This window comes from Microtus pennsylvanicus, chromosome 7 (assembly GCF_037038515.1).
Source record: "Microtus pennsylvanicus isolate mMicPen1 chromosome 7, mMicPen1.hap1, whole genome shotgun sequence".
NCBI lineage: Eukaryota > Metazoa > Chordata > Mammalia > Rodentia > Cricetidae > Microtus > Microtus pennsylvanicus.
In genome coordinates this window covers 89489832-89508498 of record NC_134585.1, presented here as the reverse complement: position 1 = coordinate 89508498, position 18667 = coordinate 89489832, and the positions used below count along the sequence as shown (strand labels likewise).

Below are 18667 nucleotides of genomic sequence, written 5' to 3'. Positions count from 1 at the left end.
AGATAGATGATAGATAGATAATAGATGGATAATAGATAGATGATAGATAGACAATAGGTAAATAGATAATAGATTGATAGATATAGATAGATAATAGACAGACAGATAATAGATAGATAGGTAGATATATGATAGATAGATAATGGATGGATAGATAGATAGATAGATAGATAGATAGATAGATAGATAGATGCAGTTGGGTGGGGAGATGTGGAAGACATTGAAGAGGGTAGGGGAGGGGAAAACATGATCAAAATACATTATATAAAAAAGAATTTTAAAAATATTTATTAGCCTTGAATTTAAAAGGGAGTTAGAGGGACTATGGAAGGGCTTGAAGGGAGAGGACATAGTAAGGGTTGGAGGGTGGAAACAAACGGAGAAAATGACATAATTACATTCAATTAAAAATGTAAAGTTATTTTTAAAAAATTGAAGCACGTGTAAAATGCTCTAAGAATGTATAATATCGTAAAAAAGCAAATCTTTGTAATAGAGAGCACTACTACATAAGGGGCAATAAGTTTTAAGTGGAGAATTGTTTTCCTCTCTTTTTAAAATATATTTAGGTAAAATAATCTAGAGAAATTCCAAATGACAAATATTTGTGCCCATGATCCAGGAAAATCCATATATGGAAGAGTCCATAAATGTAATACAGGAGAACCAGTATGGGGGAAGAACCTATCAATGGGGTGAAGGGTTATTCACCTCCTTTATTCACCTCTGTCTGAGAATCACTTAAGAGGACAGGAAGAGAGTCAGAGAAATGCAGGATAGAAACCGCCAGAGCAAGGTGTCATCCATGAAGCTAGACTGACAGCCTAACTGACTGGCCGACTGCCTAAGTCATTCATGATGCTGAACTGCCCGATGGCCTAGCTGTGATGTCTTACCTCATTCATGATGCTGAACTGCCTGATTGCCTAACTTCAATGTCTTGCCTTACTAGGTAATTTTTGCAACAAATTGATTATAACACATTTTTAAAGGATTATAAGACTTAGGTGGGTTTTCTCTCTGTCACATTTCCGTGGACCTATGGAGGCTGCTTTCCTAGCGCTTCTCTCTGGAGTTACGCACCGAGAGAGCTTTCTTCTGGGGTGCCGACATTAGCCTTCCATTCAGAGAACAGGAGGGAGCTTCGTGAAGCATTAGCATCAACATGAAGTGCTTCAGGTCCTCAGAAAAAGTTCTGCTCAATTTTTAGGGGAGACCACCTCACTGTGTAGCAGAAGATGAGGGTAAGGTGCCACCTGGCTCCAGCTCCGGGTCACTTTGTTGAATTCTGTCTAGAGGATCTGGGGAATTTCAGAAGGCAGTTGAGGTCTGTCGTGACCTAGGTGGTCAAAAAGGAATGCCACAACAGGAGACCCTTGCTCCCCTTCCAAAGTTTGGAAAGTGCTGCCTGTTTTAGAAAGAACATTCTGCTGCCAGCTCTCTCAGGGGAGCCATTTAAGAAGTATTTACCACTGCTGAGAATCTTCGGCAAAACTGTATTTTCCACTACGCTGCTCCATCTCTTTACTTGAAATCCATCTTGAGAATCTAGCCGAAAGCTGCTACACACCGCAATGACTCACCCAGCCAGCAGAACTGAACAGGGAACAGCGGAGGGAGTCATCCAGAAACTCAAACTCATAGTTGCTATTAGAAAAGTCACTAAGAGAGTAATGTCCTCTGCTGGCTGCCTGGCTGCAGTCTTACTCGTAAAACTATACGAGCAGAGAGGAATTGCTCAGCCTTTTTGCCTTGTCTTGATGTTCTCCTTAAAAAAAAAATGCTCAGAATGTAATCATATTGTAAAAATTAATGTGAAAAACACCTGTATGTGGCTGAGTGTGGTTCTAAAGAAAGCACACAATAAATAGTCCACACGAGCTATGACAGTGGAAGAAAAACATGAACTTCACTAAAGGACTCAACTTTACATCAAACCAGAGATAGCTATGCTATCGACTATGTGAAGGGGAGGAGTCTAGAAAAGCAGCATCCTCTATCAATGCTATTTCCCCGATACCCAGTATTATCTTTAGGAAACGATGGTGCCCTTGATCAAAGCAACATAAGCGACAGGAGAAAGAGTCGAGGTGGAGTCCCATGTGAAAGGTTGCTGTGTCCCCCACTCACTATGGAAACCCAATTTTAGCATGTCTCAATAGCAACTCCATCAATACCTAAATGGAGGCAGGTTTTTTTCCAGGAATAAGTTTCACAGGAAGTAAAAGCATCTGGCCCTTCCCCTGCAGTGATTGATGAGGAGGTGATGAGATTTTCAGAGCATCCATTTCCCAGAAACCTTAGCAAAACATGGTGATTCAGAAAGAACACAGAACAGGAGTCCCTACCACCCCTCAGATGGCTCTTCAGCAAAGCATTTGACCTCCCTTGGCTTCAAGTTTCTCTTCTGTAAAATGTAACTTCTTCCTTATAAATGCATACTGTGAAGAGTATATATGGTCATATATATATGTATATATATATGCATATATGGTCATATATATGTTATAAAGGTAAATTGACTTGTAAGCAAAACAAGAATTTAAATAATAACAAAATGGGGGCTCCTAAAACAAGACAAAAAATTTGAATATTTATTTTATTATTATTTTATGTGTATGAGTGTTTTGCCTGCATGTATGTCTGTGCATCATGCATGTGCCTGGTACCTGAGGTAGCCTGAAAGGGCCATCACATTTCCTAGAACTAGAGTTACAGATGGTTTTGAGCCATATGGGCATATGGGTGCTGGTAATCAAATCCGGGAACTCTGGAAAATCCAGTGATTTTAACCTCTGAGCCACCTCTCTAGTCCCTAAACCAAAAAAAAAATGTAGGTAAAAATGATTTTGGGTTTTCCAAAGGAAATCACTGGGACAGCAAGATAAATTGTCAAGTAAAGGGACTTGGTGACACTCTGAAGACCCAAGTTCAATCCCAAGAGCATACTTGGTAGGAGAGAAGAAACTCCCACAAGGTGTCCTCTGGCCACCACAGTATGCTATAGCGCACACATGCGTGCACACACACACATACACACACTCATACATGCACACACATGCACACAGTAAATAAATAAGCAATCATAAAAATAATTTTAAAGGAAGTTATTGAAGCTGTCATCTAAAAACATATGCTCATACTTTCAAAATACTTCTGATATTTTGTTGACTTTATGTTTCTGTATCAATTTGTTGATTTAAAATTTACATAATCTGAAATATATTCTTGTTTCTCCTGAGTCAGGATCTCAGGAATCTGCTGCCTGATTTTAATTATATAGAGAGTCAGGTGGTGGTGGCACACACCTTTATTCCCAGCAGTTGGGAGGCAGAAGCAGGTGGATCCCTGAGTTCAAGGCCAGCCTGGTCTACAGAGACTGTCAGGGCTACACAAAGAAACTATCTCTCAAAAAAACAAACAACAAACAAACACATAGAAATGGCACTGTAGGGCTGGAGAGATGGCTCAGTGGTTAAGAGCGCTGTCTGCTCTTCCAGAGGTCCTGAGTTCAATTCCCAGCAACCACATGGTGGTTCACAACCATCTGTAGTGAGATCTGGCGCCCTCCTCTGGTGTGTGGGCATACATGGAGGCAGAATGTTGTATACATAATAAATAAATAAATCTTTAAAAAAAAAAAAAAGAAATGGCACTGTAAATGGTCCAGCTCCTGTTGCTGGCAGAATATTCGCCTGCCCTCACCCTCTCTACCTAAAAGGTCCTTCTAACACATATGCCTCGCCTTGTAATGCAGTTGGGTTGGGCCACGTCATCTGACATATTTATGTCGGTCTAAATAGGAACTAGTTTTTAATTTTTAGTGAATTTTCCCTTTAAATTATTTCAAGGGTGTGCATATGCCTGCCATCTTTGTTTATCCCCCATGTCCTTGTGGCTGGTACTTTTCTATATTGTTTAATATATTACTAAGCTCCCCAGACCTGGTGGCTAACTAGGGTTTATTAATAAATAAGCAATTATTTTTTAGAAGCCAGAAATTTAACAACAAATGCATTGGTGGTGAGTTTTTGAAATCCAGTAAGACTCACTGGTTTGCCACTGTTGGATGTCCTCTCTATCCGGGTGAACTGATGTACAGCAAAGCACACCAGGTAGGTGCTCATCGGGACCGACTTCATAAAAACTGTTCTTTTCCAGTTGTTATCCACTGTCTCTTCTCTCTATGGAAAGCAAAAGATCGTCTTTATTTATCATCAGATCAACCCTGAATAAGACAAGCAAATGACTACCCCAAGCCCCACTCCCTACTCAAAAGTTCATTTTCAAAGTTCCTGGGTCAGATGATAAAGAGGCTGTAGGAAAAGTCACCTTATTTTCAAGACTGGGGAATGACTGAATTGCACACTGTTTCAGATTTCTCAGGAGAAAATAAGTTTAAGTGGCATATCAAGTGGGCAGGAGTTTATTTAACTCTCTGCAAACACACGCACACAATGCTGGCCATTTTTAAAGGGAAATTTGACCCCTTAATGAAGAGCAGGCTGAAAGTCTTGAAGAAGGAAGAATTAATTGGACAGCAGCTGGTTTACTGTGTGTAAAGGGTTAACTACTGTGTGAACAACCAGTGTTGGCTTCTCTCTTGCAACCGCATTTGTCCATCTATATGGAAGACCCGTGCTGTGGGCACTAAAGTCAATGCCCTGGTGACCACCATCAGAGCAGTGTCCATTGTTTGACACAACTACTAATTCATCTGGTTTTTTTCATCCACACCAGTTCTGACACCTCCCCGTCTCCCATGTCAATCAACGGCCAGCCCTAAACATCTGCCAAGTTCTTGCTACCATAGCTTAAACGTCTGCACGTCTCCATATATCTACCATCCTTGCCATTTGTGGCTAAGTGCATGCTCCCGACAGAAAAGTTTCATCACAATAAAAGTCTACTGGTATCAGTTTAGGTCTATCTCTTAATGACCCAGAGAACCAGTCTTCTCCCAGCCAGTATCTGAATCAAGCAGTATTAATGATGCATAGCCTTCTGAGATGACTAGGTCATGAGGAGAGATGGACCGGGATGCCTTCTTTCTCCTCCCACCTTCATCTCCCCTCATCTGCTCCAAGGCATTCTGGTGCCTCCTGTACACTGAGCATATATTTTTAATTGATGTATCCAACTTGAATTTTAGCCTTTACTTTTTCTTCTCTTATCCAAACTTCACTTCTCAGGAGCCCAAAGAAAACAAATCTGATAAACAGATTTGTTCTGGAGCTGGGGACATTTTTACATTTTAATCTTCATACATTTGCTCCTTTTGTTTGGTTTGTGCTTTTCCAGGGTCAATTTACTGATAGAAGGATGAGTTTAAGTAATAGCTCAGCTAGTGAATCAGAAAGATGGAAAGTAAAGAACAATTAATACTGTAGAATAAGCCTGGTTCTCTTATGCATCAAATATGTGATGTGTATGATAAGCCTTAACTTCAAGGTTATGATTTTTAGCTAACTATGCCACCTATTATGAAGAGGAAAGATTCATGTGCTAACAAGTATCCAGGCAGAATTCAATGTTTGTCAGATTCTTTTAGGAGGAAAATCTATGGGCATGGTATTTTTTTGGAGTTGGTTTGTAGAATCAAGAATTGAAGTAATGTTTTTTTAAAATAGCTTTAACAAAACAACAACAACAAAAAAAGAAGGTTGTATTAAACTGAAAAGTCTAAATTGTGAGTATGGCCACTTTAAGTGCATCATGGATTTTGTGTGTGTGTGTGTGTGTGTGTGTGTGTGTGTGTGTGTGTGTTTAGTTAAACAGAGCCCCCAGTCAGTCTATATGTATAGTATATATTCTTTCTTTCTTAAAAATTTCAAGGTGACTTTATTACTGGATTGTGATGCTATAAAACTGACAATTTCCTTGAGTCAAAGAAAAAAAGATTGCTAGAAGTCTTTAATAGCTATAGTTCATTTAGTTTTAGGATTCAGAGTTCCCTTCCATAGTGAATCAGGCAGGTCAAGTAGTGTTGCAAACAATGTATGTGCAGAAATGAACAAATACTCACCAATACTGGCATATTTGAAAGTGCTGAGTATTCTTTGCGGTGAATGATGGATATATTGTAAGTTGCCTTCTTGTTGGGTTCATCAAAACAAGGGAAGGACTTCCTGGCATCCGTCGGTTCATGGTCAGTGGCTGCTATGCTCCTTAGGAATAAACACAGACACAATGCATGCTGCTGCTGCCGACAATCCCTGTGTTTCTATTGCTCTAGGAGATATGAGCCACGTTATTATAACAGCTACCATTTCTGTTCACGAGAGCCGTCTGAAAGACTATCAAATATCTGTCAAAGGGCTTTTAGAATTTTGGGGGTACTCTATCCAAAGCCACTGATCCACAAGGAGGCAAACACATGCACACCCAGTTGCCTGCTTCTGCGTGGGGAGCTGCGAGCAGGTGTGTCCTTTCACAGAATGGAGGAGTATCTCCTCACACCCCTCCTTCCGTCCCACTGGCACATTCTTCCATGTTTACACTACAGCAAGGACAAAAGTGCTATTCATCTTCAGACAAAATGGATGCTAAGCCTTCTCCCTAGTGAGGGAAATGTCAGCCTGGTCTAAAGCCCCGTTTTGAGGGCTGAGGAAAGAGCTCAGTGGTAAACCATCCACTTGAGACGTGCAAGGTCCTGGGTGCAATCTTCTGCATGGTTTTATAAATTTAAAAAAAAAAGCCCACATTTGAAAAGACAGCAGTATTCCTGAGGGCTGCTAGTAGGCACGTGTATTCTCTAAACTGTTAATGTTTAACATTTCTAGACTTTCAACGTGAAAATACTATTTTCAAACTTTATATGCATATATGTACACACACATATATAAGCATATGTACATGCACACACACATATAAGCATATATACATGCACACAAACACATATATAAGCATATTACAGGAAGGCAATATGATCATATATTTGCTCATTGAACAGAACAGCAAATAAAAGCAATAGAAGCAAAATAACATTGATCGACATCACCAATAATCTGAACAAAGGTAACGTGTTCTCATGAACTAAAGAAGCTATATCACAATTCTAAGCTAAGGAGACAGGAGGGGAGTTTCACCTCTGTAATCTCAACACTGGGGAGGCTGAAAATGGAAGGTTATGTTGAGTTTCAAGCTAGTCTGGGGTACACAGCAGACCCTGTCTCAACAACAACAAAAAAGCTACACATACACACACACACACATTAAAAAAGAACAACAAAAAGAAAAAAATCATCACCACAACAAAAAAGCTAAATTATTAAAACTTTTCATTTATTCTGAAAGCACTATTATGCCCTATCCTTACAGACAGACAGACAGACACACACACACACACACACACACACACCATACTCATAATAATAATACACATTACAAACATTATTCTGCTCCCAGATGACGAGTGCCAAATGCAATTCTCTCCTAACAGGAGCCAGGGCTCCTTAGAGAAGGAGTTGCTTCTAGGCTAGGTAAGAAGCCCATGACCACCCAGATCATCTTGTCACACCAAGAAAGTAAGAAATACTCAAAGAATCATGGGAATAAGTCAAAAGGACACAGGTGTCTGCTTGACACGATTACTACTTGCCAAATCTGTGGGAACTGAAGCACCAAAATAAACAGAATGGGAATCCAACCCATTGGATAAACTAAGAACCCATGCACCCTTTCTTTTTTTAAAACTACTTTTGAACACTTTATTTATGGTATGAGTGATGGGGTGGGAACCCTATGGCAGAGTGTGAAGAACAGAGGACAGCCACGGGAGCCAGCTCTCTTCTTCCACCATGTAAATTCTAGGGATCAAACTCAGGCCATCAGACTTGCCAAACAGGACCTTTGGGTAAACTGAGCCAGTGTTCTGGTTAGTTTTTTCCTAAATTAACAAACTAGAGACATGTGGGAAGAGGTAATTCCTTGAGTGGGGAATCACCTCCATCATACTAGCCTATGGGTGTGTCTGTGGGGCATTTTCTTGAGGGCCCAGCCAATTAGGGGTGGTGCTGCATCAGCTGTGGAGATGAAGTCACTCAGTATCATTCCCCCATGGTTTCTGTCTCAGCTTCTACTTCAGATTCCCACCTTGAGTTTCTCCCTTGATATCTGACTTTGACAGTCTATGACACGGAAGTATGAGCTGAACCATTCTTCTTCAAGTTGTTTTTGGTCAGTATTTATCCCAGCAACAGAGCAGCTGATTAGGATAGCCCATGAACTCTTTGTTTGATTGCGAGTTTGATTTAAATTCTTCTTTAAGTAGATTATAGACATTTTCTCTTGCAATGCTAGAGACTGACCTCAGGGTTTTATGCACGCTAAGCACGCACCCTACCAATGAGACCCATCCCAAGCCCTTAGAGAGCAATACTTTCAGAAGGACTACCAGATTCAGAAAATTCTTTACCCAAAAGAATTGGGTGGAGATGTGTTTCATGTTTCAAATATTGTCTGGGAAAATGACCTGTAAACCCCGTCACTCCCACTCCGGAGAAAACCGTTGGAAATGACCAGAAGGGCACGCTTTAAAGGTAACATCAGCAACAATAACTGACTTACAAGCAATTGTACCACCTCCCGAGCAGGTCACAGCCTCCCTTCCCTGACACTCCTGATCTAAACGGTTCTCTGGCATTATAAGGAGCCACATAAATGGAAACCTAGGGGGCATTCTCCAATAACTGGCCGTCCCCCTTCAGAACTGCTGACATGGAGAAAGATGAAGAAGAAAGGTTGGGGAGAAACCTGGGTTTGAAGGAACTTATAGTGCTGTACACACTTCCAAGATGGGATACTGGGACCAGGAAAGAATTGAAAGGCCATTACTGGGTTAAGTGAAGAAGACTGCTTTTGAACCCTGGGTTACATAATTGGATTGATGCTACATTCTTTGATTTTTTTAAGCTGCTGTATAGTTGTTAGACAATGCCTTGTACTTGAGAAATATATCCTGTTGTCAACATGTAAATGAGTTTTCAGAGAGAGAGAGAGAGAGAAGAGAGGGTCCAAAGGGGAAAAAATATAAATAATTGATGAATCTGGTAAATTATTTTTAGATGTTCCAAATACCATTCTTGTAGCGTTTCTGTAAGTTTGAAGTGGTTTTCTTCTTGTTATTCTTGCTTGTTTTTCTTTTTTAAAATCAAGTTATCTCAGAAAAGCCTTAGCTAGGAGTCTGTTCTTCAACAGACTGATTATTGGTTAGGGTGGTGGTAACAATTCAGTAAGGAAATTTTGCTGCACTTTTTTGTTTTGTTTTGTTTTTTGAAACAGGGTTTCATTGTGTAACCCTGGCAGCCCAAGAACTCACTGTGTAGACCAGGTTGTCCTTGAACTCACAGAGATTCACCTGCTTCTGCCTCTATAGGGATTAAAGGCATGTGCCACTATGTCCTGCAATAAATCTAAATTTTATACCTTTGGTAGATTATTCTGGATTGTAAATACATCAGTCTATGAAGAATGCCTCAAAGGCCTCATGACAAGAAGCAGGTAGGGACAACCCATGCTTGCCCAGATTCCTTTTCCTTTTGGAGTTGTTTTGACTTCTGAGTCCCCACCCTCCCGTTCCCACCCAGGAGGGGGCGGGGGGAGGGACAATTTTGTTGCAGTTAGTCCTCCTCAGAAATAAGCCAGAAAAGTGATAGACTCTGTATGTGTGTGGTGTGTGTGTGTGTGTGTGTGTGCATGTGTGTGTGCACGCACGCGCATGCATGTGCACGTGCAAGCACATCACAAAAACCCAGAACAAGCAGGGAGTGGAGCTGCCCTTCCGGGCAACAGTCATTCATTTTGTGTAGGTTTTACAAACATCAACCCTCTGCAAGATGCTAGAGTCTAAAGTCCTGAGAAGCCAAGTGGGAGAAGAAGGTTGGTTTAATCCTGTCACACTCCTCTTTAAAAGGGTCTCTGACCAGTTGTTCTCCTAATTTAGACGGCTCTTGCTCTTGCTTGTGCACAGAGAGCGGCAGGTGTCCCTGCGCAGTGGGTCTGCTTGGCCTCGGTGGCCTTTTCAACCTTCACGCTGAGTCTGACACAATGGTGGAGACCTGGCTGTGTAGGAGAAGTGAATGATATTACTCGCCTTCAGGCAGGCAAAATATGAACTGGGTTTTCTTCCCCTTCCCTCTCCTCTTCCAAGTTCAAGAGCCCTGTGATTTCAGAGGAAAAACTCTCTATGAGGAAAGATTCTATTCTTATCTTAAATAGTTCTCATCTTAATTCTAATCTTCCCACATGTGACCTTCAGCAAGTCACACCTGATTTAGTGTCTTCACGTGGTGTGACCTGCCCTTGCCAGAGTAATTCTTTTCCGGCACACCTTAGGGATCATCCCAGGAGGTGACGCCTTTGAAATGGGTATAGTAGTGCCAAGACACCCCTGCTATTCCCAGTAAATGTTGTGGGTAAACTATGCTTTCCTTGTCTTTCTGAGGTAGGGCTGTGCTGGGTGGTCCAGGTGAACCTTGAACTCCTCACCCTCCTGCCTCAGCTGCCCCAGAGTTGGGATTACAAAAATGAGATGAAACAGCCTGCCTCCATTTTTGGCTTAAAAGGATATTACAGTAAAGATAAAATGGGTTCAGCGGGGCGATGGTGGCGCACGCCTTTAATCCCAGCACCCAGGAGGCAGAGGCAGGTGGAGCTCAGAGAGTTCGAGGCCAGCCTGGTCTATAGACTGAGTTCCAAGACAGGCAGGACTGTTACCTGTTTTCAAGAAACCCTGTCTCAAAAAAAAAAAGATAAATTACATTCATTCATGTTTATGATTAATTTCTGTTTCTGTTTCTCAGTCATAGCTTTCTTTCACATGTTTGTTATGAATAATTTATTAAATGCATGTTCTGCTCCTGTAACCCCACTAACCTGCCATATCCTCCACTTGGAAACCCCTTATCCCTAAAATACAAAAACATTGTCTTCCTCACTTCCAATGCTGATCTCTTGAACCCCACCTTTAGAGGGAGACAGACCCTGTACACAAATAAAAAAAAGCTTGCTTTAATTAATTTGGCCATGATGATTTGGGTTGGTGGTCTTTTTCTTTGAATCCTTGGGATTAACACATGGACTACCACACCAGTCCCAGACTTCCTGACACAGTGCTTTCTACAATCTAAAATATTTAAAATCCGTGTATTAGCTGGACTATGCACTGGAAAAAATATGTTGTGTGTAAGTCCTAATAGTAATACAATCATAAAATGGTAACTTGTGCCAAGCATGGTGGGTATGCGTTTAATTCCATCACTTGGGAAGCAGAGGCAGGCAGATTTCTGTGTGTTTGAGGCCAGCCTGGTCTACATTGTGAGTTTCAGGAGAGCCAGAGCTACACAGTGAGACCCTGTCTCAAAAAAAAAAACAAAAAAAAACAAAAACAAACAAAAACAAAACAACAACAACAAGAAAGGCTAACTTATTTCTTGTTTCTTTGGAGGTCTACTGAAGAACTCAGAAAACTGTTGATAGATGGCCAGCTCTTTGAATTGACACCAGTTTCCTAAATGCTAAGCAAATCTGAAAATAAGATATATAAGACAGCAATATAAAGAGATTTTAAATCACAATCTTTATCTCACAATTAAAAGTCCTTTTAAAAATCTGAGTCAGACTGCAAATGGATGAGGAGAACCGCAGCAGATACTCGTCAGTGACTCTGCAATGTTCTGAATAAGTAATTACACCAGGCAAATGTGCTGAGCAAACCACTTCTCTAGGGGGCCTCCCTGGGCCATGCTAATAAGCCGCTCACTGGACTTTAAATCTTACTCCTAGTAGCTTATTAACTTGCCATCAGGGAGAGTCTCTGTCTGCCTTCCTTGACTGCATCAAACCAGCATGCTTTCGAGAAAGTTATAGAAGGAGATGCAGTGCCTGCTGTAACTCTCAGTCCTGGCTACTCTGAATCAACTTTAGAAAGCAAAACCCCAAACGACTGTGTTATCTCATCAATCACGGGCACTGTGCTCCCAAGAATGTCTTCCAAGCTATGTTCAGCAACTTAATAAGGTGAGCCAGCAAGACACACAGCATAATCTGGCTAAAATCCTCGGGGGGGGGGGCTTCTGCGGTAGGGGTAGTAACTACCAGCGCTGTATCTACAGGCTCTTAAGGGTTCCCACGTCATGCACATGAGCTGCTCGGTTGATTCAGGGTGGTCCCTCACATGGAGTTGCATGTTGGATTGAATAAACCAGTCCATTATTTAGTTCCAAACTGTGTTACTTTTTATGCAGAAGATATTCAAGGCCAGGTGAAATTTCCTCACTTCCAAAGTAAAGAAGAACCAGGAGCCCCGCAACACACATACAAGACCTCCTCCTAAATCTCACTGTGTACTGATAACTCTCCACAAGCTGAGAATCGTCTGACTAGAGCTAACATTTCAAGATCCAAACCTCACGACGCAGGATACACATTTGTGAGCGATAATATATTTTCCCACATATACACTGTTTTCACACAGCTACTAAATCATACCGTAAATGTTAGCTTTTGGCTTCAGAGGTGTTTCCCCAGATTCCTGCTAGCTGTGTCTAACACGCTTCAACAGGTCCCACACTGACCTTCGACACCGACCTCTTCTTCCTTCAACACCAACTCCTTGTGTTTCCAGCATCCACTAAAAGGATGCCAGTCACCCAGATGCTACATCTTGAGCATCCTGGGCGCATAACTGCTGCCCTCCCTTCCTCATCAGTCAACAGGCAGGCCTGAGCTGTTTTCCCTCCAAGCTGTTTTTCCCCCATGGGTCCTCTTGATGTCATCTGGGTTGCCTTCCTCTCCACCCTGATCTGCAATATCTCCTCTGCGTGGATGGAGCTTTCTGTCTTTTGCCATCCATGACACCTGTGTCACCCTCACTAATTCTTCCCTTGTCCCCAAAGTGACCCTTTTTCTCCAAAGTTATCTCCGTGTCCTCCCACAAGTTAGCTCTTAGTCTGCTTCTGTATATACACCCCACCAACAAAATCGCTTTCTTCTTCCCATCATGATTTCTCTGGCCTTCTATCTTCTCATTTGCTGCTACGTAAACCCCACCGTAATATCAAAAATTCAGTTTTCACCCTATCAGTGCTATGGAAATCACCAGAAAGCTCAAACTGGAGAGAGTCATAAGCGATTGTTTATAAGGTTGTTCCTTACATTGTGTGTGAGCAACTTAAATAGCTGCGCGTAATGGAAAAGCTGGGAGAATTACATTATGTCTATCGTACCCAAGTGTGTGTCCAGCATGTCATTTAGTGGAAGAATACCAAATCACAAGTCAACTCCTTGGTGAATGTTTCCTTTTTAAACTTTCACCATTTTGTCTTTTAGGTTCACTGCAATGACTGTATTATTCATGCATAAAGAAACTTAAGTGTTAATTTTTTTTTTATATACTTGTACCCTTGACCTAGTAATTCAACTTTTAGGATAATAGCCAACCTAGGGAAATAAGCAGATGGGCATATAAAAGTGTATTTACAGCGATGTCCTTCTCTGATGTATTAATAATAAATAACAATATACTAGAAGCAGCACCCATGTCCAACAATAGGAACTGAGAGAATCAGTGCATTTATAAGATGAAATACTGCACAGTCTGTAATATCAGCTTGTAAATATTTAAAGATAAAAGAAAAGGTTTATTATGTATTAAATTTTAAAATCCACATGGATAGATAAAAGTATATAAATGTAACAGTTTCCACTTTGATTGTCTAGGGAAGTATTAAAGTACAGTTTAACACCTTAGTGGGTGATACCACTGGGCCCTGAAACTGTTTCTAGAGCTTGCTATGCTGTCATTTTTAAAAATAGGGAAAAAAAATCAATGAGTTTGCTAGCATGGTAGATCTATGTGATCCCCCTGATGTTTTCTTTCAATTAGTCTTTCTCTACAGTTAATCCATGTGCCACACAATAATGCAAAGTTGATTCAACGTTTTTACTCCTTGAGTCCCTCTGGTTAAACAATTGGAAGAAATCTGACCGAGAGATTTTGCTTTGTTCTGAAAGATGCTTCAGACAACAGAGGAAAGGGATTCACAGAGGACTGGCCCCAGTTCCCATTTTTGATTGGTGACACCTAGTTTTTTTCAGTCATTTAACTCTCTAGAATCTGTGCAGGCAAATGTCCACGCAGGGTCAAGTTCAGTGACAGCTCAGATGTAGTGTAGCCTGGATCCCTGGCCCTGTGATGGCTTTGAAGTTCAAGGAAGGCCTTTATGCCTTTTACCGAGATCTGATAATTCACCATTTATGAGAATATCAGATAGAAAGATAATAGATTAGATTAGATAGAATGAATATGTATTAGTCTTCTAATTATAACTATTTGATGTGTATTATAAACACTTCTGCTTGGAGTGATGCAGGGGAAAAAACATTTGTGACTGTCTTTTATGTTGTAAAGGTTTAGTGTTACTATCGCAGGCTTAATGATAGCTGGCAGCTCCAAGACTTATCCATACCCCATCACGGGTATGTCTTTCCAGAATTCCCTGCGAACCTGGTTCTGAGCACAGACAACCACAAGACACAGCTAGGCTTTTCTTCTTGGATGAGCACCTAAGAACATGTCAGATTTTGTCTAATATTCATTAAGAGTCTTTGCCGGGAAATCGCAAGAAATAACAATTGACATTTAATGCAATTGTCATTTCAAATGAAATTATTGCTTCTTGTAAAATTGTTGTGATATGTCCCCAAAATATCAGCAGTGAAAATTTCCAAATAGATACCTCCATAAAAATCCGAGGTAGTTTGTGTGGATGTTAAATGTAGGATACGGTGAGTGGGACTCTATACTGCTGCAGTTAGGAAAAGACTTCTAAAAGTACAAGGCTTCTCTACACCGGTCATTCCACTTACGACTTTCAAGCTTGGTGATAGAATTTCAAAACACAGTAAGGCAAGACATTTTGCTTCTCTGATGAACAAGCAAAATTGAAACCAAGGGCAGACAGGGGTCAGACCAACAAAATAAGAGATGGAAAGCAAAGAGGAAAGGAAAACAGATGCTGCAGAAGCTGAGGTCAGAGAAGCACAGCACCTACTTGACTTGCCCATTCTCGGTGTAGGTGGTTCTGTAGAATCCCACGAGGGAGCCGTTCAACCAGCCGGCAAACTCCATGGTCAGCAGGTAGACACTGTCGCCACTTGTAGCAGCAAGCTCTTCTTGAGCCTCGACCACCACATACTCCTGCTGCTTGTACTCAAAGCACTGTTGAATTGATACCTTCTGCCCAGAGGGATTCACAAGCTCCGGCAGCTTGGTGATCTTGGTCTCCCTGATGTGTAGCCATAGGTAACGTGTGGGCGTGCTCAAGCTGATGGAGATGGTCACTGTGCCGGTGTACCTGTCTTCATCCATCAAGGGCTTCACCTCCAGGTCGTAGTGGACTGGTGTGATGAAGTCTGGCAGCCTGAAGTTTGTCCACTCTCCATTCTCATCTTCACGGGCAGGGCAGATGTCCTGGTCCAGGGGAGGAGTGCTGGTGGTGGAAGAAGCTTGAGTGCTGGTGGTGGAAGAAGCTTGGCTCGGAGCCGTGGTTGTGTCCTGCCCAGTGTCTCCAGAGGAGTCACACGACCTGGTCAAGCCCACCGAAAGCCCCACTATTAGTCCGACCGCCACCACCACCCCGCAGATGATGGCCACATGTTTGCCTCGAATGCAGTATCTCTTAGAGGGCTCTTCCTCCGCAAAGTTCATCTTCCTGCCGAAGTCAGAAGTCACACATGAAAGGATGTTAAATTTAACTAACTATCATCAGCTGGCTTTCCTTTTCAATCGGAAGGAGTCCCCTGGTTTGGCAGCCTGATTTTGTTTTCCCACACCTCTCTGTCTGGCGTCCAGTGTCCCTTTCTAGTCCCGCAAGTTCCCACCGGCCACTCCGGGATGAATGCGGAAACCAGGGAATGGGATGGAGACTCCCGGAGGGAAGCTGACTTGAAGGAGGAGTTCGGATGAGAACGCTGGCCAGCTCTCTATAAACAGTGGCTCCCCAGGCCGGCCCCGCCTGCACCGGAGCGAGTTAAATATAAAACAGGGCTTGCGCCTATCGGCCAACAGGAGGAAGAGGTTTTGCCAAACCTCTGTCAGCAGCCTTGAGGGAGAAAGCTTTTGGCTAAGAGGCATGCTTACGATAAAAAACACAACCTTTGCCACCAGATCCGGGGCTTCTTCCTGTTGTGTGCGCAGTCCGGCTCTCTCAGCCAAAGGGCTTCTTGAATTTCACTATTTTATTAGGTCGCTTGCCAAAGAAGCTAAGTGTTTTGTTTCTTCTCTTTTCCCTCAAATTATGTAAACATTCAAATTCTGCCCTCTGTTGAAATCATATCCTGGAGTTGCATACTTGGAGGGATTCTTAAATTTAAGGATCACTCAGCTATTCAGTGACAGATTGGTTGGACCAGGTAGCCCAAGGAAGGCAGACGGAAGACAAAAGGGAAACGCAAAGAAACTGGCTGGTCAGGGAGACTGCAGAAGGTAAAAAAGTGAGCGAAAGGATGGAAAGTTTGAGAAAACAGAAAGTCAAGGAAGGGTCTCTGCTTGTCTCGGAGTTTGCCTCCTCCACGGGAGAGTACGTTCTAGAGACTTTGATATAGGAAGTCAGGTATGGAGCAGAAAACAGGTGCCCACACTGGCCTGTGCTACCTACCCATTAGCAATGATCCATTGGCCGTGAGTGAGGTATGTGTGGGGGCTTCCAGCTTGTGCGCTTGAAAGCAGCTGAGTGGCAAACACTAGCCGCCTCTGACTAAAGCATAGCAAACATAATTACAGGGGTTTCAGTAATTGTTTACACCCCGTGCGCTGTGGAAGGTACTTTAGAGAAACTGGCATTTAAATCTTTCCCACAGCCCCAGGCAAATGGATCTATTTTGATGCCCATTTTAGAGAAGGCGAGACTGACATTTAGATGTCGGTGATGAGAGGCACCTGACTGGTGAGAGCAGAATTGGTGTCCGAAGACGGGTTATTTGAGTTGAAGGTCCATATATTTACAGCGTTGTATAGATTTTCTTATCTAAAGAGGAGGAATGTTCAAGGTGAGATGATTACAAGAAGCTTAGCATTTTCAAAAGAGCAGTCGGGTAAGATAACATTAAATCTCTGGCTGGGGAGATGGCTCAGTCAGTAAACACTTGCCTAATAAGTCCAAAGACCAGAGTTTGGTTCCTAGAACCCACATTAAGAGAAAGAAAGAGCCGGGCGGTGGTGGCGCATGCCTTTAATCCCAGCACTCGGGATGCAGAGGCAGGCGGATCTCTGTGAGTTCGAGACCAGCCTGGTCTACAAGAGCTAGTGCCAGGACAGGCTCCAAAGCCACAGAGAAACCCTGTCTCGAAAAACAAAACAAAAAAAAAAAAAGAGAGAAAGAAAGAAAAAAGAGAGCCAAGTGTGGTGATATAAGCCTTGGAATTCCAGTGTTGGGGAGGTGTACACAAGCGTATCCCTGGGGCTTGCTTACCCAGCTTAGCCTTTTCAATGAGTTAAGGCCAGCAAAAGACTCTGTATCAGATGTAAACAATGTGTTCAGCTGCCTGAGGAATAGCAGCCAAGTATGTCCTCCTCTGGCCCCAACATACATGCATCTCTACATACACACACACACACACACACACACACACACTTAGAGTCTTCTCTATTGTCCTCCTTTTTTTCTTTCCGGAGTCTTCAAACCCTGACAATGTGAGCTTCCAAGAGAGAACGAACACACTATGAAAAAAGGTCCCACTTTAGCTGCTGTGACCATTTGCTCCCCATGCCCATCTTGATCTTCTAGTTTTTGGTGAGTTTTCTGTCCTAATCTACTTTTCTGTGTAGGAGTGTTTTGCCTTCCTGCATGTCTGGGCACCATGTGTGTACTTGGTGACCAAAGAGGCAGAAGAGGAGTCAGATCCCCTAAGACTGGAATTCCAGACAGTTGTGACTGACATGTCGGGGCACAGAACTGAAGGGTCTTCTGCTGAGCTGTCTCTGGCTTTTGAATAATTTATTTATTTATTTTTTTAGGGAACTTGTGTTCTTCCATGGAACACATTCTGAGAAAAGCTACTTTAAACTATTCTAAATCTCAAATTTAGAATAGTTTTAAGTTTCAAATTTAAACAAGCACTAGAAAGAGATGAAACCCTTTAATGTCAAAATAGAACACTAATCTCTAACATTTGTGGAATTTTCTCATGAAATAATGTTAAGACAAAGAACGGAAGAGTTATGTTTTCTAAATTCTAGATCCATCTTGTAACTGTTAATTTCATATTCTGAAGCATCTTTTTTGTTTGCTTGCTTTGTGTTTCCGATGGTAAATCAACATTTTAGCTTGTGAATTCCCCTTTTCCATTTCATTATAAAAATCATTTGAGATTTCACTAAATGCTTGATGGGTCAATCATTTTGAAGTATGTCTCCTAAAGCAAAAGGTAAGATGAGTATCAAATTTTCTTAAACATATTAGAAAAATGAAGAGGAATACTATTTGAAAGAATGTACACATAATTACATTAATCTGGAAGCATTATTTTTATTTCAGGCCAGCTGACATGTTTATTTCCATAAATTCTGCCCTGTCTGGATACACAGTGTCTCATCTCAGGTCTGAGTCTGTGCTCTCACCTGCCAGAGATCATAGACCTTGAGGTGGAAGATCACCGCAAGAGGCCT

At 41.9% G+C, this 18667-nt stretch overlaps 1 protein-coding gene across 1 annotated transcript in view; it reads right to left on the bottom strand.

The window, feature by feature from the left end:
- Enpep (glutamyl aminopeptidase) overlaps positions 1-15961 on the bottom strand; it is a 74718-nt gene extending 58757 nt beyond the window's left edge. The window contains exons 1-3 of the mRNA XM_075981355.1: positions 15054-15961; positions 6026-6167; positions 4053-4184 (exon numbers count right to left, since the gene is read on the bottom strand). Of these exons, the coding sequence (XP_075837470.1) occupies positions 4053-4184; positions 6026-6167; positions 15054-15709 (930 nt within the window). The 5' untranslated portion in view covers positions 15710-15961. The remainder of the gene's footprint in view (positions 1-4052; positions 4185-6025; positions 6168-15053) is intronic.
- Positions 15962-18667: the final 2706 nt, after the last annotated feature.